Source organism: Loxodonta africana, chromosome 12 (assembly GCF_030014295.1).
Source record: "Loxodonta africana isolate mLoxAfr1 chromosome 12, mLoxAfr1.hap2, whole genome shotgun sequence".
NCBI lineage: Eukaryota > Metazoa > Chordata > Mammalia > Proboscidea > Elephantidae > Loxodonta > Loxodonta africana.
The window spans coordinates 88,681,398-88,699,907 of NC_087353.1; the positions used below are offsets into that span (position 1 = coordinate 88,681,398).

Consider the following 18,510-nt stretch of genomic DNA (forward strand, 5'->3'; position numbering starts at 1 on the left):
CTTAGAGCTTGATAAAGGGCGGGAGGACGAAAAGTTACTTTTATTAAGAGGCTGGGCTCCAGGCGGGTGCTGGGTGTTGCACACACTTCTCCCCGCTCCCACCACGAGGAGGCGTAAGGGAAAAGCAGGGAGAAGCCAGAAAGGGCAGAGGTCACTCCCAGGCCAGAGCGACAGGCAGGGAGAGGCTCTGCAGCCTGGGAAGGACCCGCTCTTTGGGGGGTAAGGGGAGAGGGTGGACAATAGCAGCACATGGACTTCCCCTAAATCTGGTAGTCCAGGTCAGGGTGTGGGCCAAGGCGGCTGGGGGCGCTGGATGCAAGATGGCGGACAGAGAGGACCCGGGAAAGGGAGGGTGGGAAGAGAAGGGCCTCAGGGAGCGGCGGGCGCCAGAGCTCCCGCCAGGGGGCAGAGGGAGAGGGCGGAGCTTGGAAATGGCAGGAGGCGGGGTTGGCTGGGGATCTGTGGAAAGGAGCCGGTCTAAAGTGCATCTCTTCCCCGGGGTTGGAAGGCCTCAGGTGTCGGCCTCCAGCAGGTACTACTCCGTGTAACCCTTGACCAGCTCGAACCCCAAGCCGGCCTGGGGAGAAGTCGGCCAGTTGTGGCCACAGCTGGGGCGCTAGAAACAGCTGACACGTGACGTTGAGGCCACCGAGGCGCGGGGCCTGGACCTGTAGGTGCCACAGCAGCTGGCTCTGCACCTGCGCGCCATCGCTGCCGAAGGCGCCTATGTTGAGGTAGCGCCATGTGCCGTCGCCGCCTTGCGGGACTAGGAAGGGGCGCGTGCACAACGTGGGCACGCGCGGGCGCGCGCGGCTCTCCACGCGCCACTACAGGCTCTTGGCCGCCAGCAGGCGCAAGTTGCTCTCGCTCGGCCGGTAAGGTTGTCAGTCCTGGATGATGGTCTCGCCCGGAAGCACGTCGCGCTGCATCAAAGGCGACACCAGGAGGCGAGCCACGTCGCCGCCTGCCTCGGACACGGCCTCCGTGGGCAAGGACAAGAAGGTGCCGGAGGCCCTCGGCGCCTCTAGCCGCGCGCCCGGCGCTGCTGCGCCCAGCCCTGCCAGCAGCGCCGAGGCGTTGAATCGGACCAAAAGGATGCCCTGCGGGGGGTACGAGTGAGCACAGGGGCGGGCAGTGGAGGGGGGTGGTGTGCCCCCGCCTCTCGGCTTCTTCATTACCACGTTCACACACCTGGCCCCTTGGGAGAACCGACCCTTGCAGGACGGAGTGGGTAAAAGTCTGAGTCCCTGAGGGTAGCACAGCATGGAGGGACCAGGAGCAAGGGGTCCGAATGCCTGAATCCCCAAGGAGAGGCGAGATCAGTATGGAGTAGCTCGGGGACTGAGGGTGTGGGCAGCGAGAGAAGACAGATTAATCCGTAGGGCTGGTTGGGTGGGGCACAAGGCTGAGATTAGGGTGCTTGGGTTCCTGAAGAGAGGCCAGATCGATGTGGGGCGGCAGGGTCACGGAAGCCCGGGCCCCAGGGGTTCTCCAGTTCTCTGGAGTTGCAAGGACTGAGGGTTTGACGGCTGGGGGTCAGGAACTGTTTGGCTCCCACTGGGCAGAAGAGCTTGGGTGAAGACTTGAAGTCCCAAGTCATGGCTCATGAGCTCTTCCACTCTGTAGGGCCCGGAGAGGAAGCCCGTGATTCGCTGGGCGTGGGGTGAGGGCTCCCATATGTCCAAGGCGAGAGGACCGGCCATCTGAACTCCCCTGTCCTTCTCACCTGCTTGGTGATTAGGCGGTATTTCTTCAGCTCCCGGGGGCCCAACAGGTCGTCCCGGGTAAGCTGTGCCACCTTGACCCCCGGATGCTGTCGCTTGACCAGCTGCCAGCAGAAACGCTGCAGCAGCCCGGCCAAGCCTTTGCCACGCTCCCAGGGCGCCACGCGCAGCCCCTCCACCAGCGCCGGCTCCCCGGCGTCGATCACGTGCACCGACTCCAGCGCGATCTGCGGACCGAGGCCGTTAGGGGGCCTAGGAGGCCCTCCCCCAGTCTCTGCCCCGCCAGGGTCTGGGCTTGCCATTTCCCACACGCTGAGCACACCGTCGTCACAACCCCAGGCGCCAGACCAGGGCCAGAGGCCTGCCCGGGGAGCGCTCCTCAACACTTGGGTCTTGGGTTCCAGAGGCGGCAGAACGTCGTTCTCTAGGGTCTCTTAAACGTCTTGAGATGCTCCAGCTCAGCGCGTGCACCAAGTCCCTGACCCCCTCTCCATGCCCCCTAGTCTTGGCTCCGCCCTTAGGAGTTTACTACGCCCCCTGGTACTGCCCAGAGCAATTGCCAAGGCCCGCTAGCTCTTGCCCCCGCCCCCGAGCCGTTCCTAAAGCTAATGCTCTCCTCTTTCCGCTCCTCTTTGTGCGTGAGATCCTTCTACTCCGCGGGTCCTGGCTCCACTCTAGCTGCTCCCACCTCGGCCTAACCCCAACACATTGCCTGCCCTGGTTTTTGTGCTCCAGCCCCTAGGAACTCCTCACACGGGTCTTCAAGGGCCTCAGCTCTCACCTAGTCTGGTTGCTCCGCTATTCGGAGTTCTCCACGCCCCCTCACTACACCCTCACTGGCCTAGCCCCTGGATCCGCACATCCTACTCTTCGGTGCCAAAGCAGATTCTGTTTCGTCAGCAACCGGAAGATGGCTGCAGGAGAGGCTCGACCCTCTCCTACCTAAGATCCACGTACCCAAATTTGCCTCACCCCTTTTCGTCGTGGCCCCGCCCTCCGGCTCTCTCCACTCCTCCCTTGCGCTTGGCAAGCACCACGGTGTGGTCGGGATCCCGGAGCCAGCTGTGGTAGCGGCTGGAAAGGTAGTCAAGGCCGCCGTGGATGCCCCCGGAGATGGCCAGCACCTCCTCAAACTCCCGTTCGGTGGCCACCACGAAGTCCAACGGCTGGGCCTCAGCCTCAGTCCCCAATCCGGACCCGGGCTTGGCCTTGGCCTCAGGTCCTGACTCGGCCTCCTGGGGCTCCGCTTCAGCCTCAAGCCCTGATTCGGACTTGGGTTTGGCATGCAGGGACTTGGCCTTGGCTTCAGGCCCTGACTCGCCTCCTAGGGCCTCGGTCTGAGCCTCCTGTGGCCGGGTCTTCGAGCTCAGCTCTGCGTCTAGAACAGCCTCCTTTTCAGGCTTAGGGACTTCTGGAGTGACCATCGCACAGACAGCTTCCAGCTTCATTACCCTGCAGAAAAGAGAGAGGCCAGCAGGAAGACCAGAGCCCTCCTCCCCCTTCCACATCTGGCCCCTTCCACATACCCTTCCACATAAACATCTGCCCCCCTCACAACCCCTTTCTACAAAAGTGTTCCTTCTCTTCTGCTCTCCGTACAGACCTCGAGAGTGAAGGGTCTCCAGCCCCCTTCCACAAAATCCACCTCCCAAATTACCTGCTCAAATGGGAGAGATCGTCTTCTGCCTCCTGCCAGTGCCTGGAGATCCCAACCCCACCTGCTTCACCCTCACCAGTCATAAACATAATCTCAGGAACCCCTCAGAGACTAGCTCAGAACTCCCCCATACCCAGTCATCTCCCAGGGACTCAAAGGAGAGAAGAACTCTGGAGGGGAGTTAAACATGGAGGAACACCCCCTCAAAGGCCCCACTACCTCCCGAAGACCTCTGCAAGGACAACCTGAGAAAGAAAGCCTATCATCCCTACTCTGCCTGCAAGAGGGTTCCCCAGGGAAGAGCAGAGGGTTCAACGTCCCCTTCCAGTCACTGCCACTTCTCCCAGGGCAAAGGATGGAGGAGATATTGCCCAGATCTCCTCCTCATTGCTGCCCCAGTAGCCCCTCCAACCCCCTGATACACACATACGAACATAAGCCAAATGAGTGGACAGATGGGCAACCCAATTAGAAAATCTTAGGTCCTTCCTCCCAGGCCAATAAAAACCACTCCTTCCTTCCTTCTGCTTGAGTCTTTCCAGCACTTCCCCATGGAGAGATTCAGACTCCACTCCAGGGCTAGGTGAAATTTTTGAAAAGGGGGAGAGGAGAGGGCTCTGTTGGAACCCCAGAAAATAAAATGTCCACCAAGATCAATCACCCTTATTTCTTTCCCCATTTACCTCCCCTCCAAAGATGAATTCCATTCCTTCCTCCCTCTGTTCCTTTTTAAAATCTCTTCCTGTAATCCTTGACCCATCTCCCACTCAGAATTGTCCTGAGGACTCCTTATTTCCAGAACTCCCTCCCCCAGACCAACCAAATCAAGCAATCAAATCCCTCCTCCTTCTCCTTGTCTTTCGACCAATCATACCGCTCCCCTCTCATAACGTACTTTAAGTCCCATTAATCAATATCCCAGGGAACACACACACCAGCTACTCTGTGGTGGTGATATTGATTGGACTTGTATTTTGCAAGAGCACTACCTAGTTTTGGGGGAAGGAATTAGCAGTGGTATCAAGGGGTGGTTTAGGATGGTTTTCTGCTCCATGCCATAAACATAGCTTAAGTAAACACAGGGTGCTTGATATACAGACAAAACTTCAAAACAAGGGCTCCATCTCCTTTTTCTTTCAAAGTGATTCCTACACCTAAGGGTGGGTGTGGTAAGACAGCATTGGGCCAGCATCATGCGGCATTGGGAAGCACGGTCTCAGGGGATTTTAGAGCACCTGCTAGGGCCATTAGAGACCATGTGGTTCAACCCATTCCCTTCACAGTGAGGAAATTGAGGCCCAGGGAGGTTAAGTACCCGGCCCAAGGTGACACAGCTTTGGGCTGAGTCAAACTAAAAGTTAAGTTTCCCTGGCTCCCCGGCCAGTGGGGGATATCACTTTTTGGTATATCTGGATTTCCAGACCCAGCTGGAGGAACAAGAACAGGAATTACTGGGTCCTCAATGGGAGTCAAATACCCCAGGTGGGCTAAGTTGCACGAACTTCCACTCTCCTCCCCATACTGTCTGAAACCCTTAGGCCATCACACAGTCCCACAAAACTTAGCCCAGCCTCAAGGCTACAGATTCCTTACACCAGGTTCTGGGGATGATGGGTCCCAGAGATAAGCAGGTTAGCTTTCAGCTCTCATCTGCATCTGCAGGCAACCTCACTATACACCTGGGAGTTCAGTGGTGACTCCAGCAACTTCCCACTGCCCCCATATGGACAAGATAACAGCAGCCTGAAGACTGGAATGCATCCAATTAATTCAATAACTTATGCCCCCAGCTTCCTCCCTTGCATTCAGGATGGGGAAACTATTTCCAAAGGGTGTTTCTACTTCTCAGATAGGATTGTTTGGAAGGGGGCAGGGGTTTCTCAGGGTCTCAGGGAAGAAGGAAGCGCTTGTCAACTCCTCCTCATCTTTTCTTCCCCTACCCCACTCCCCCCCCTTTTTTTGGTGGGGCGGGGGCAAGCAAAGATTACACGTCCTTAAACCCTGGGGGAAGTAGTTGCTGTGAATAAGACAGGTCAGGGCTCCAGGCCAAGCTGCACCATTTCTCCACAATCTGACCACTTCGTCTCACACCCTAGTACAGTGCCCCCAGCCTGGCAGCCCTATCCTCCAGGGCACTGTGGGGGTTGTAGTTCAGGCATCTCCTGGACCCAGCTCCAGGAAAAAGGGCAGCACTCTCCCCTCCCCATCCCCACATCCTTGCCTCCACTCTTTCACTTTCATAAATAGGAGCCTGATCACTCTGGTGGGAGTGGCTGGAGTTATCTCTGGACACGCTGGGAGACCGCCCACCCTCACCCCATTCCCACCGCAGCTCACACACCTGAAATTGATGCCCTTGAGGCCGACAGCTTCTCGGAGCTGCAGGAGGAGTAAAGGGAGGGAAGGGAGCAGAGACATGGAGTGACGGAGACAAAGAGAAGGCAGCTACACAAAGCCCCAAAGATGAGAGCGAACAGGACGGGAACAGAGGCGGAATGGAGACAAAGGCTACAGGGAGATGCCGGCCTGAGGGATGGAGGATCAGGAGTAGGCACGGACACCGAGTCACAGACGTGGACACCTCGTGACTCTGGGCCCAGCAGATGCCAGAAACATCCTAGCACTGGCACCCTCCCCAGGGGGACCATAAATAGAAAACAGCGTGACACAACCCCCACGCCCCCGGTGTGCGTGATGAGGAGAGGGGCCAAGGGAAGGTGAAACCCAGAAAAGAGGCTGGAAGAGGACACCTCGAGAACAGAGACCGGGAGACAAAATGAAGTGAAGTGGGCTGGAAGGCCTCAGGGCAGTGACAGGGGATGAGAGCCATGGACCAACGAGCCGGGGGGGGGGGGGGAGAGGGAGGAATATCCCAGAGGGCCACAACGGGAAGAAGCGGGTCTGTCTCCCCGTGAGGGTCTTCCCTCTGCGCCTTCCCTGGAGGGTTGGGGGAAGTAGATGGGAGAGAGATTCCGGAGTAAGCTGTCCCCTTGGCGAGGGTCTTCCTGGCCTCAGACCCTGGGGACAGGTGGGAGCGAAATGGAGGCGGGAGTAGAGGCAGGGATGACTGGAAAGGGCGTCTGGACACCTGAGGCAAGCCTCAGTCTCCCTTATCTAGGTCACCGGACTGGGAGGGCTCAGGCCGTAGGGAGTGCAGCCGCTTTCCTTCCGTGGGAGGAGGGGGCAGTGACTGTCCCCTGTTCGAGGTGGAAGGGCACACCCGTCCCCCAGTTCCCAGGTCGGCGACCCCTACCTCGCCGGAGCGGGCGCCAGGGCCAGATGCCGCGGCGCAGACACTCAACCGTGCCGAGAGGGTTCACTTTGGAGCTCCAGGGTCAAGTCAAGGAGCTGGCCGCACCGTCCCGGCCGGACTCTGAGTCCGAACGGCAGGTTGGGCTGCGCTGTGGCTTGGCTCCGGGCGCCGGCGGTGCGTACGGCTCCTGCCTTGATACTCTGGCTGGGCCGGGCGGCAGCTACGAAGGACTGAGACCCCAGCACCGCGGAGGAAATCCGGAGCGGATCTGGAGCGGACTGGGGTCCGGCTTGGGGTGGGGTGGGGTGCAGCCCAGGCAGCAGGTGCAGCAGGGTGGCCTGCGTGTCCTACCGACGAGACTCCCCCCTCCCCCTTGTCTAGGCTGGAGAGCGGCAGTTGAGGGGGGGGGCGTGCTGGCCTAGTTACCACCCCAATTCCCCAGCCTCACTGTTCTCGGCCCTAGAGTCCCTACTGTCCCGAGGGCCCCCTCCTCCAGAGGCCATCCTTTTCGGCATAATCGCGTATTTCCGGCCGTCACACAAGTAAATGTGGCTGGAAAGGGGCATCAGAGCCAATGCCCCTCCGTGACCGGGTCAGAGAAATTGACAGAGCAAATCGGAAACCTCAGACGGGGAAGCGAAGACGTCAAGAGAGCAGCAGCGAGACGCAAAGCAGCTGAGAGAAGGCGCAGGACAGCTAGGTCTTCTCCACCCACTCCCTGGGGGTGCCAGAGCAGCCTCGGGCTCCCCCTCCCACAGGCCTACAGTGCCCTCTCAGCTCACCCGCACCCCGCTCTCTTCTCGCCGGCTGTCAGGCAGCAAGGCTTTCGTGGGGCAGCACCCGTGTACACTCAAGCGCACGCACATAGACCTCTGCACACGTCACGCGCCTGGGGAGCTGCGCACCCGAGGCTCAGCATAACCTTGCCAACCCGGGTGGGTGGAAGAAAGAGTGGGAGGGAGAGCGGGAGTGTGGACCAGGGGCTTGAATCCGTGGAGCCCTGCCCCTGACTTTGATAAGCGAGTGACCCAGGCTCATAATCCGAGGGCTCCCGCCCCCACCTAGAAAGCGAGATAATAACAGGTGCTGGTTGTACCCCGTGAGGAGCCTCGGAAGGCTGGACGTGAAAGCGCTTTCATATCCGTAAAGTGCTCCATAGATGCAGGGAATGGTAAGGTCTGCAGAGAATGGGACCCTCCTTCCCTCCCACGCTCTCCTCCCTAAGGACTGCCCAGCTCTCCCTCTCCCCCCTTCCACCAAACTTTATCAGCATCTCATTCCATTTTTGTACTTTCCTGGGTGATACTTCCATAACCTAGTAAACTGATCTCGTTAAGATGGGAGATCATATTCTCGAAGTCCCACACACATAGCAACACCAGTACCAAATGGATAAGAGTGTAAAGATGAAATACTAGGCCCAGGTAGGCCAAAAAATAACTGAGAAGTTACTCAACTTTTTTTAAAACAGGATTTCCCTCCAATTGTGAGTTTTGAAACCGCTAACACACTGCATTTCACCAAGCTGCATTTAAGATACAATATGCTCATTTGTAGGAAAGCACTTGGAAAAGTTAAACCAAAAAACCCACTGCCGTCAAGTCCATTCCGACTCATAGAGACCCTGTAGGACAGAGTAGAACTGCCCCATAGGTTTTCCGAGGCTTTAAATCTTTACAGAAGCAGACTGCCACATTGTTCTCTCACCGGGCTGCTGCTGGGTTCGAAAAGCTGACCTTCAGGTTAGCAGCTGAGCACTCTGCCACTGCGCCGCTAGAGCTCCTTTCAAGAAGTTGAAGGTGTGAGAGAAAAAAGTCACCAGTGGTCAAAGAGAGATGTAATCATAGACTAATCTTGCCCTTTTCACCAAGAGCCTCGCCTTCTGCCACTAGAAACTCTTTGATTAGTCCAGCCCTCCCCTAGCCAGTCAGAATTGAAAGTGACCAAAAGTTCCAATCCCCTCATGTCCAAGCCACTCAGAAGCAAGGTGTCACTGTAAGTCCCGCCTCCAGGTCTCTCATCGGGCCAATCAAAAGCCATCTCCTAGCAATTCCGCCATTCTCAGACTTCCAGGGTAGCCAGCAGACCTGTACCCCAACTCCTCTCCTCTGGAGGATAGAGGGTAGAGGATGGTGGTGGTGAGGAGTAAAGGATGACTTGAATCTCCTGGCTTCCCCTTCCAGAGAGAGAAAGTACAGTGTCTTTCAGCGTCCTCGAGTGCTCAGACAACACACGGAGGTAGGAGATCCCTGTGTGTTATGGTGCTATGAAATCAGCAAAGGCCTGGTGGAGGATGGGAGAGTGATGTCCCTGGTCCAGCAGAGAGAGCCCTAGCTTTGCAAGCCTGGGTTCCAGGGCCACCTTGTACTCACTACTGACAGCGACTTGGTATAAGTCTCAGAACTGCCCGGCATGTTTGCAAAGCACTTTGATTTAGTCCTCACACCACTGTAGGGTGGGTGGGATTGATTAGTCACTTTACAAATTAAGAAAGTGAGTTCTGAAAGCTTCCTTGACTTGGGCTCCATGCTTAGTTGACATAGCTGGATAGGTCTTCTGACTCCAAACCTAGAGACCCTAGGTCCCACTCACCCCTCAGAAGATTGTGACGGTTACAGGAGATGAGACGGGAAGTCGCTTTAAAAATGACCAAGCACCAAGCAATTGTAACACTGGAGATTTCCTTTAGTCACTCTGAATTTGGTAAATGCTATTTTGTAAACTTAACCTTCGATCCTAAGTCTTTGCCTTCTTTAACCTCTGGAGCTGGCTTGTTTATTGGGCCTTCTACTGCGGGAGCCTGCTCTTTGGGCCAGGTACACTTTACTGTTAGCAGGGTGGTGGGGTTGAGCCCTGTCATTTCTGCTTGGCCTGCCCACCTCCTTCCTCTCCTGCCCCTACTTCACAATGCGCCATCTTGAATCTTTATCCTTGACCTTCTGAACACCTCGGCATCCTGGGATCTGGCAACCAGAATTTTTCCTCCAGAGTTTTGGTTTTGAGTGGTCTCTCCCACCTCACTTCTCCCTTGAGTCTCCAGCTATGAGACCCAGGGCTAGTTCTCTGCTCTCCCTGCACCCCTTATCTGGATTCCTCACCCACTGGCCCTTCTGTCTGGGCAGTTAACCAATCTACGAGTGAAGTCTTGACCATCCAGGCTGTCTCCAGTATCTATGGAACATATCCACTTGAATGAAACCAGTGAAATAAAAGATCTGAAAGTGCTTTAACAGGAACCGAGCTCAACATTTCATAGGCTTTGTGTCATACCATCTTCACAACCGTCCTGTTTTACAAGGAAAGAATGAGACCAAAGTTCAAGGGTTTAAGCTATTGGCCCAAAAGTCACAGCGGCAGTGAATGCCTAAAAGCCTTACTCAGAATTATAGCACTTAAAGGAATCACACAGATCATCCCAGAAGGAAGGGGAAACAGTTATCACTCACTCACTGGTGACTCACTGAGCCACAGTTTCCTCCTCTGTGGAGAGGCCTTAACTTCCCGTAAGGATTAACTAAGATAATGTATATAAAGTGTAAATTGGAGCAGCCCTTCTCAAATGGGGTGAATTACAGCTTGTAAATTAGAATTCAAGTATAATTGCAAGCCTCTCTTGTTTCTTCTGCAGCCAGTATTGTCCATTTCTAGGGCCTTCCTGAATCTCAATGTGTGTCGTGGAGTAGAAAGGTGGAAACCATTGAGCTTGACTATACACTTTGGAACAGGTATGACTTCATAGTTATCTTTATATCCCTGGTACTTAGTTCAGCTCTTGGTACACAGTAGTTGCTCAGTAAGTGTGTTTTGAATGAATGACTTGAATATACTCCTGCGATTGGGAAAAGCAACACCAGACTGATCATTCATCTGAGGTCACCGGGTTGGTTAGAGGTAAAACTCAGCCTGACTCCTCATATCTTAACCCCAAACCAATGTGTAGCTCAGCCTCCCACTATACTTCCAAAGGCAGGGTGTAACTATTGTGTTTGAAAATACCTGGAATTTCACGTTTCCTCTTCTTCACCCTTCTGTCTCCTATCTACATAAAACCATCACTGGCTACAGTGTCCATTCATTAATTCAGCAAGCATTAGCGTCATTTTCTATGGGTGTGATTGATTTCACTTCTGCTCTCAAAACAAAAGCCATGCTTTTATTCTGGAAAATATCTTACATACACAAAAGTAGAAGGAACAGGGTACTGAAGCTCCACTCATCATCAGCCTCAATCATTATCAGCTCATGACTAATATTTTTTCATCTATGTTCAGAGCTACTTCCCACCTTCCCTAATATTGTGAAACAAATTCTAGGCATCTTATCATTTCCCTGGTAAATATTTCTGTATGTATCTCTAGAAGCTAAGGAATTAAAAAAAAAAAAAAACTACAGTATCATTATCACACCTAAAAGATTTCTTAATATTATCAAATAGCAAGTGTTCAAATATCTAATTGTCTCATGAACAGCTTTTTTTTTTTTTTTACCTGTTTGTCTCTTTGAAGGAGCCCTGGTGGCACAGTGGTTAAGAATTCACTTGCTAACAAAAAGGTCAGCAGTTCAAGTCCACCAACCGCTCCTTGGAAGCCCTATGGGGCAGTTCTACTCTGTCCTGTAGGGCTGCTGTGAGTCCAAATCAACTCAAAGGCAATGAGTTTGGGGATTTGTTCTCTTTGAATCAGGACCCAAACGAGTTTAAAGACTGGTTAATTTGGTAGCCAACATCCAAGATAGCCCCCAATGATCCCACCTCTTGTATTTGCAGCTTTGTCTAATCTAACAGAAGGCAAAAATGATGACATGTCACTTTCAAGATGAGGCTATATAAGACTGAGCTTTTATCTTGGGCTGGCTCTCTCCTTTGTAGTGTCAACAGATCAGTTACTCTGGGAAAATCCAGCTGAGCTGTCTTGTCTTGAGGACACTCATGTCGCCCTGTGGAGAGGCCCAACTGACAAAGGACTTCGGACTTGACTCGTAAGAGACCCTAGGTTAGAAGCCCCCAGCTAAGCCCTCCTGATTCCTGACCCTCAGAAACTGTGATCGCATTTATTGTTTTAAGTTGCTAGGTTTTGGGGTAATTTGTTACACAGTCATAAGTGACTAAGTTGATATGTATTTTAAGTTTCTTTTTATCGGTAGGCTTCCCCTTCTCTCTCTCTTTTTGCAATTTATTTGTTGAATAAATTAGATTGTTCCTCCAGTAAATTTTTCCACCATCTGGATTTTGCTAATTACATCCCCATGGTGTTGTTTCACCTATTTAAATTTACATTTCCTTTAAATTTCCCGTAGATCGGTGGGTGGACCTAGCTGCACTGTCAGAGATGGTAGCCATTAGCTACAAGCGGCTGTTGAGCACTTAAAATGTGTCTGGGGCAAATAAGAAACTGAAATTTTAATTAAATTTAATCTTAAATTTTAAATTGGGTACTAGATTCAGTTATTGGAAAACTTTTAAATATGTTCAGAACAATTTGGGTATGGGAATCTACTTTTTCAACTGTAAATTTTATAAAATCTAAATTAAGGTCAAATATTTCCTTTTTTAAAATTTTATTTATTTAGCTGTCGTTGTTGAGAATATACACAGCAAAATTGTTTGTACACCTATCCAACCGTTTCTACATGTACAATTAGGTGGCATTGATTACATTCTTCAAGTTGTACAACCATTCTCACCCTCCTTTTCTGAGCTGTTCCTCCCTCATTAAAATAAATTCACTGCCCCCTAAGGTTCCTATCTAATAAAAGCATTGCTATTGTCAATTGAATCCTATATAAATAGTTCTTAAAAGAGTGTAACGCTCAAGGCAGACATTTTTTGCTAGTTAAGCTGAACTACTGTTTGGTTTTAAGAAGACTTCAGGGAATATTTTTGGTTTAAGGTTTAAAGATTATCTCATGGCAACAGTCTCAGAGGTTCATTCAGCCTCCATGGATCCAGAAAGTATGGATTCCATGAGAACTTGAAATTCTCTTCTGCATTTTCCCCCTTTCAATTAGAATTCCTCTGTAGACTACTTGATCAAAATGTTCGGTAATGGTAGCTGGTCACCATCCAATTCTTCTGATCTCATGGCAAATGTGGCAGTTGTCCATGGAGCCAATCAGTCACACATTTCACATCCTCCTTCTATTTCTTTTCTTTTTTATTTTTTTATTGTACTTTATTGTTTATTTTATTGTACTTTAGATGAAGGTTTACAGAGCAAACTAGTTTCTCATCAAACAGTTAGTACACACATTGTTATATGACATCGGTTAACAACCCCATGACGTGTCAACACTCTCCCTTCTCAACCCTGGGTTCCCTATCACCAGCTTTCCTGTTCTCTCCTGCCTTCCAGTCCCTGCCCCAGGGCTGGTGCGCCCCTTTAGTCTTGTTTTATTCCATGGGCCTGCTCAGTCTTTGGCTGAAGGGTGAACCTCAGGAGTGACCTCATTACTGAGCTGAAAGGGTGTCTGGGGGCCATACTCCCAGGGTTTCTCCAGTCTCTGTCAGGCTAGCAAGTCTGGTCTTTCTTTTTGAGTTAGAATTTTGTTCTATGTTTTTCTTCAGCTCTGTCCAGGACCCTCTATTGTGATCCCTGTCAGAGCAGTCAGTGGTGGTAGCAGGGCACCATCTAGTTTTACTGGACTCAGTGGTAGATGTGGCCCATTAGTCCTTTGGACTAATCTTTCCCTTGTATCTTTAGTTTTCTTCATTCTTCCTTGCTCAGGAATCCTCCTTCTATTTCTGACTCTCCTTCCTCTGTTGCTACAGGCAAAAAGAAACCAAGTGTTTTTTGACCTCTTGCAAGTTTTTAAGACCCGAGGCGCTATGCAATGAACTAGGAGGTAGGACAGAAGCACTTAACCTGTTATTAGGCCAATTAGCTGGGATATCTCATGAAACCATGGCTCTAAACCTCCAAACAAAGGAACCAACTACCATGAGGTTTTTGCTTGTACATAAGTAGCTCCAGCAGCTACTCTTTTTTTCCTTTTGGTTATTGTTGTAAATCTATCACATAACTTTTGCCAATTCAACTTTTTACAAGTGTACAACTTATTGACAGCACTTACAATGACCAGTCATGCAACTCTACCTTTAATCAATGAGATTTTTTCATCACTGTTAGCCCCCCTTTTCAACCCTCCTCTTGCTCCTGGGAACCACTAATAAACTTTGATCTCTATACTTTTGCCTTTTCTTGTCTTTTTATGTAAGTGAGGTCATGCAATACTTGTCCTTTTGTTATTGACTTATTTCACTCAGCGTAATGTCTTCCGGCTCCATCCATATTGTAGCATGCATCAAGACTTCATTTCTCCTATTGGCTGAGTTGTATTCCATCGTATGTATGTACCACATTTTATTTATCCATTCACCTGTCGATGGGTGGATCAAGTATTTCCAACAAAAATTTAGCATCTAAATTGAAATATGTTATATATGTAAAATATAAACCAGACTTCAAAGACTTAGTACAAAAAAAGAATGAAAAAAGATCTCATTACTATTTTTAACACTGATTATATATTAGAATGATATTTTGGATCTACTGGGTTAAATAAAACATATTATTAAAATGAACTCCACCTGTAACTTTTTAAAAGTGGCTGCTAGAAAAGTTTGCATCACACATATGGCTCACATTAAATTCCTATTGGACAGTTACGATCTTCAGTCTTGATGAGAATCAGGTTTCACTTTTTTGGAAAGACGATTTCATAGGTGACGTTTCATTCTTCCATCAGAGACTCACGTCTGGTTGTCTTCAGATTCAGGCATAAGTGGAAGCCTCTCGTTTATTCTGCAGTCAGGACTGATGAGCTCCTGGAATGTTATTGAACATTGAACGTTATCGGAGGTCTAGATCCAATCATTTATTAGGGGTTACAAGAAGGTGATATTCTTATCCAATCATTCTGTTTTTATTAGTTGGAACACTCCTGTAAGGGGAAACTTGCCCTTATCTATAATGATTACCCAAAGACATAAGTCCAGAAAGGAAAGGCAAGGTAAGTGCTTATTTTTCTTTTCATATATCAGTTTTCAAAATAGTGAGTTGGTTCCTCATCATCCTTCAATGGTCATCATTATTTTTAGTGCCATTATGAACTCATGGATTTAAAGGTAGTGGTGTAGTGGTTAAGAGCTACGGTTGCTAACCCAAAGGGTGGCAGTTTGAGGCCACCAGGCACTCCTTGAAAACTCTGTGGGGCAGTTCTCCCCTGTCCTATAGGGTTGCTATGAGTTTGAATTGACTGGAAGGCAATGGGTAATGTATTTCAGGAAACCCTGGTGACGTGATGGTTAAGTGCTACAGAGGCTAACGCAGTTATTATCCTTACTGATGTTCAAGTTATCCTTCTTTTGGATAATTTGGCACTTTAAAGCAACAGAGGAGGGTGGTGATAGAGCTTTAGGAAGAGCTGTTGGAATGCAGACTCTGGGCCAGCTGGGCAGGTTGGCAGGACTGGAAAAGCATCTTGTACGTGAAATCTGAACTGAGCCTTGAAAGGTTCCCTCCTGATGCTGCTTGTGGAGGGGAAGGGTCTTTCAGGTAGAAGGAGCAGCTGAGAAACACCTGTTTTGCAACTACAAGCACTTCTGTGTTGCTGCACAGTGAGGGTGGGGCTCTGTCTTGTACCCACCCTATGGGGAGGGGAGGGTTTTAAACAGAAGAGTGACAGATTTGCCTTATGAGTACAGAGAGCTCTCTGGTGGTCATACGGAGAATGGCAGGGAGGCAACGAGCTCTGAGGAGACAAGCAGAGCTCATAAAATTTCTTTAGTCCATGTATTTGTAAATCAGATTCTTCTGGATGCAAGGAGAGTGTTGACACAGAAGCTGGGTTTCAGGACTAAAAATGGCTCAGGGACCATTTCTATATCACGTGGGAGTACAGGGAGTGTGGCCGACAAAGTGATGGGAGGAGGAAAGGAGACCTGCTTTGGAGACCTTGGCACCTGGGTTTGGGGCTTATCCAGCTACAGGGGAGGAGAGGTAGTACAGTACTCCCGGACAGCTCTGCACTCTGGGGCCCAGGCCTCTCAAAAGCAGAATAGAAGTTCAGTGCCCTTTAGGACACAGTCTGAGCTCTAGGGATCCACCTTCTCTCCCTGCACCTGGCATTTGCACTTCCCCCAAAGAGAAGACCCAAGGGGAATGTTTGCCACCACCCAATACCAAACAACCTAGCATTCTTTGTCTAATTTGCACAAAGAACCCATCAGGGTAGATGCAGCCCTTAGGCTCAGGGCATGGCAATCAGATAACAGGTTTGTGCGAATTAGAATAAGGCACCTTTGTCCCTGTGTCGGTGTGAGTTCTGCAGAGAAACAGAACCAGTAGGAGAATCTCTCTCTCTGGCTCTACTATCTACTTTTAAGGAATTAACTCATACCTTTGTGGAGGTTGGCAAGTCCAAAATTCACAGGGCAGGCCAGTAGGTTGGAAATTCAGGAAAGAGTTGATGTTTCAGTCTTGAGTTTTGTGGTGAAATGAGTTCCTTTTTGTGGACTTTTGTCTTGGTTTTTTGGAAAAACTACTTGAGAGATTTTCCCCCTAAGTTCTGGGGAGTTACCTTTGTCTTTGTTTTCTACCCCCAGATGGTTTGTTGACTTTTGTCTAGGTTGATTAACATTTTCTGGGTAAGCGGAGAACCAGGACAGTTTGCTGCCCAGCCCTGGGCTGCAACCTGCCCTGTGATTGGTATGCACCTTGCAGACATTGGTCAATAAACTATGCAAACGAAGTGATTATGGACTATGCAAATAAGCTATAGGCTATTATGCCAATGAAGTGTTTGCCGCTCATTGAGAAGTGATTGGTCACTTCATGGTCCTGGTGGGAGGGCCATATCTTAAAATTGACAAGGAGTTGTAGGTATAAGCAGCCAATCCCACAGAGGTTTTTCAGACAGAAAGAAGAAGGAAGACAGGAGACAGCATGAAGCAGAAAGGAGAAAAGGCAAGCCAGAACAGAGAAGAAGCAGAGAGAAAGGAGGTAAGGAAACTTCTAAAAGAGCTGTAACATGTGTCAAGGGCTGTAACACGGAAGACAGTGAGAGGCCTGGAAGGGACCAATAGCAGAGCCAGTGGCGACAGATGGTAGCGCCAAGGGGTTCCTGTCCTGAGGGGGCTGAGAAGAGTGTGCCCTCAGGGCACCATGAGGAGGCCTGTCCTGCTGAGAGAAGCTGAGAGAGCTGTACTTCACTGAAGAAGGGAGACTTTGCCTACATGTTTCCTGATCCTGATCCTGAGTTGTAGCCTGTTCATCCTGATCCAAGTTGTACCCTGTTCCTTAATAAGCCACTTAACTGTAAGTATGGTCTGTGAGTTCTGTGTGACCATCGCAATGAACTATTAAACCTAGCAAAGAAGTAGAGCATGCCATGGGAGGGACGGCTGGTGTCAGAATTGGTGAAAAAGGTGGGAGAGTGAAGGTATGTCCGACCTCCACCTCATGGGGATCAGCTTTGGCCTGATCCTGGTCATTTTCCCCCCTGGAGTTACGCAGATTCTGATGCTACTACTAATACCAGCATTTCACAAGTCTGAAATTTGTAGGACATGCAAGCAGACTGGAAACTCAGGCAGGATTTCTATGTTACAGTGGAGGCAGAATTCCTTACCTGAGAAACCTCAGTTTTTGCTCTTAAGGCCTTCAACTGATTGGATGAGGGCCCCATCCCCCTTATCAAGTATAATCTCTTTTACTTAAAGTTAACTGATTGTAGATGTTAATCAGATCACATCTACAAAATACCTTCACAGTAACACTTTGACTAGTGTTTGACCAAACAACTGGCCACCGTAGTCTAGCTAAGTTAATGAGTAAAATTAGCTATTGCACTCCCCTTGGTGGGTGCAGCTCATGTTGAGGTATATGGCTCTGTGAAGGGAACCCCTACTCACCCCCATACCCAGCTGGGCGTCCTTGTGCATAGTTTTGTTGTTATTAGTTGCCATTGAGTCGATTCTGATTCACGACAACCCCATGTACGCAGAAAACCAAACCAAATCTGTTGCCATCTAGTGGATTCCGACTCATAGTAACCCTATGGGGCAGAGTAGAACCACCCCACAGTGTTTCCAAGAAGCGGCTCGTGGATTTGAACTGCTGGCCTTTTGGTTAGCAGCCAGATGCTTAAACCACTATGCCACCACGACTCCCATGTATGCAGAGTAGAACTATATGCCATAGGGTTTTCAAGGCTGTGACCATTTGGAAGTAGATCACCAGGCCTTACTTTCAAGGGGCCTCTGGGTAGGTTTGAACCACCAACCTTTCTGTTAGTAGTTTAACACTTAGCCATTTGCTCCACCCACAACCTACAAACTATATGTAGCTGACTCCCTCTGCACTAGGTCCCTTGGTGTGTATGGTGGTTAAGGTAGTGTATCAACTTGGCTTGGCCATGATTCTCAGTGGTTTGGCAGTTATGTAATGATGTAGTTATCCTCCATTTTGTGATATAATGTGTGATTATTAATGTTATGTGTCTGCTTGGCTGGGCCATGATTCTCAGTGGTTTGGCAGTTAGGACGTAGTTTGCAATCATATGATGATATGATCACTTCCATGATGAGACTTGATGTAATGCAATCACCTCCATGATGGGATCTGCCGTAAGTAGCCAATCAGTTGAAAGGGAGTTTCCTTGGGGGTGTGGCCTGCATTGAATGTATAAGAGGACTTTTGGCAAGACTTCTGTGCTTTTGCTCACTCTGGATTCTGCAGCTGGCTCCTGTTCGTCTGACCTCCAGTTCTTGGGACTTGAGCTGGCAAATTACCTGCCATCTTGCCTGCTTCACAATCTGTGAGCAAGAGCCCTGTCAAATCTTGGGTTCACCAGCCCATGCAGCTACACGAGTCAGGAAA

General features: G+C 50.1%; 1 protein-coding gene across 1 annotated transcript; it reads right to left on the reverse strand.

The window, feature by feature from the left end:
* Positions 1-511: 511 nt before the first annotated feature.
* Positions 512-4,577, reverse strand: NAT16 (N-acetyltransferase 16 (putative)). The gene is given in 5 exon segments (XM_064294815.1): positions 512-580; positions 582-1,100; positions 1,727-1,951; positions 2,735-2,926; positions 3,056-4,577. Coding segments are annotated over 5 exon segments (1,182 nt in total). The 5' UTR covers positions 3,233-4,577.
* Between the last annotated feature and the right edge of the window lie 13,933 nt (positions 4,578-18,510).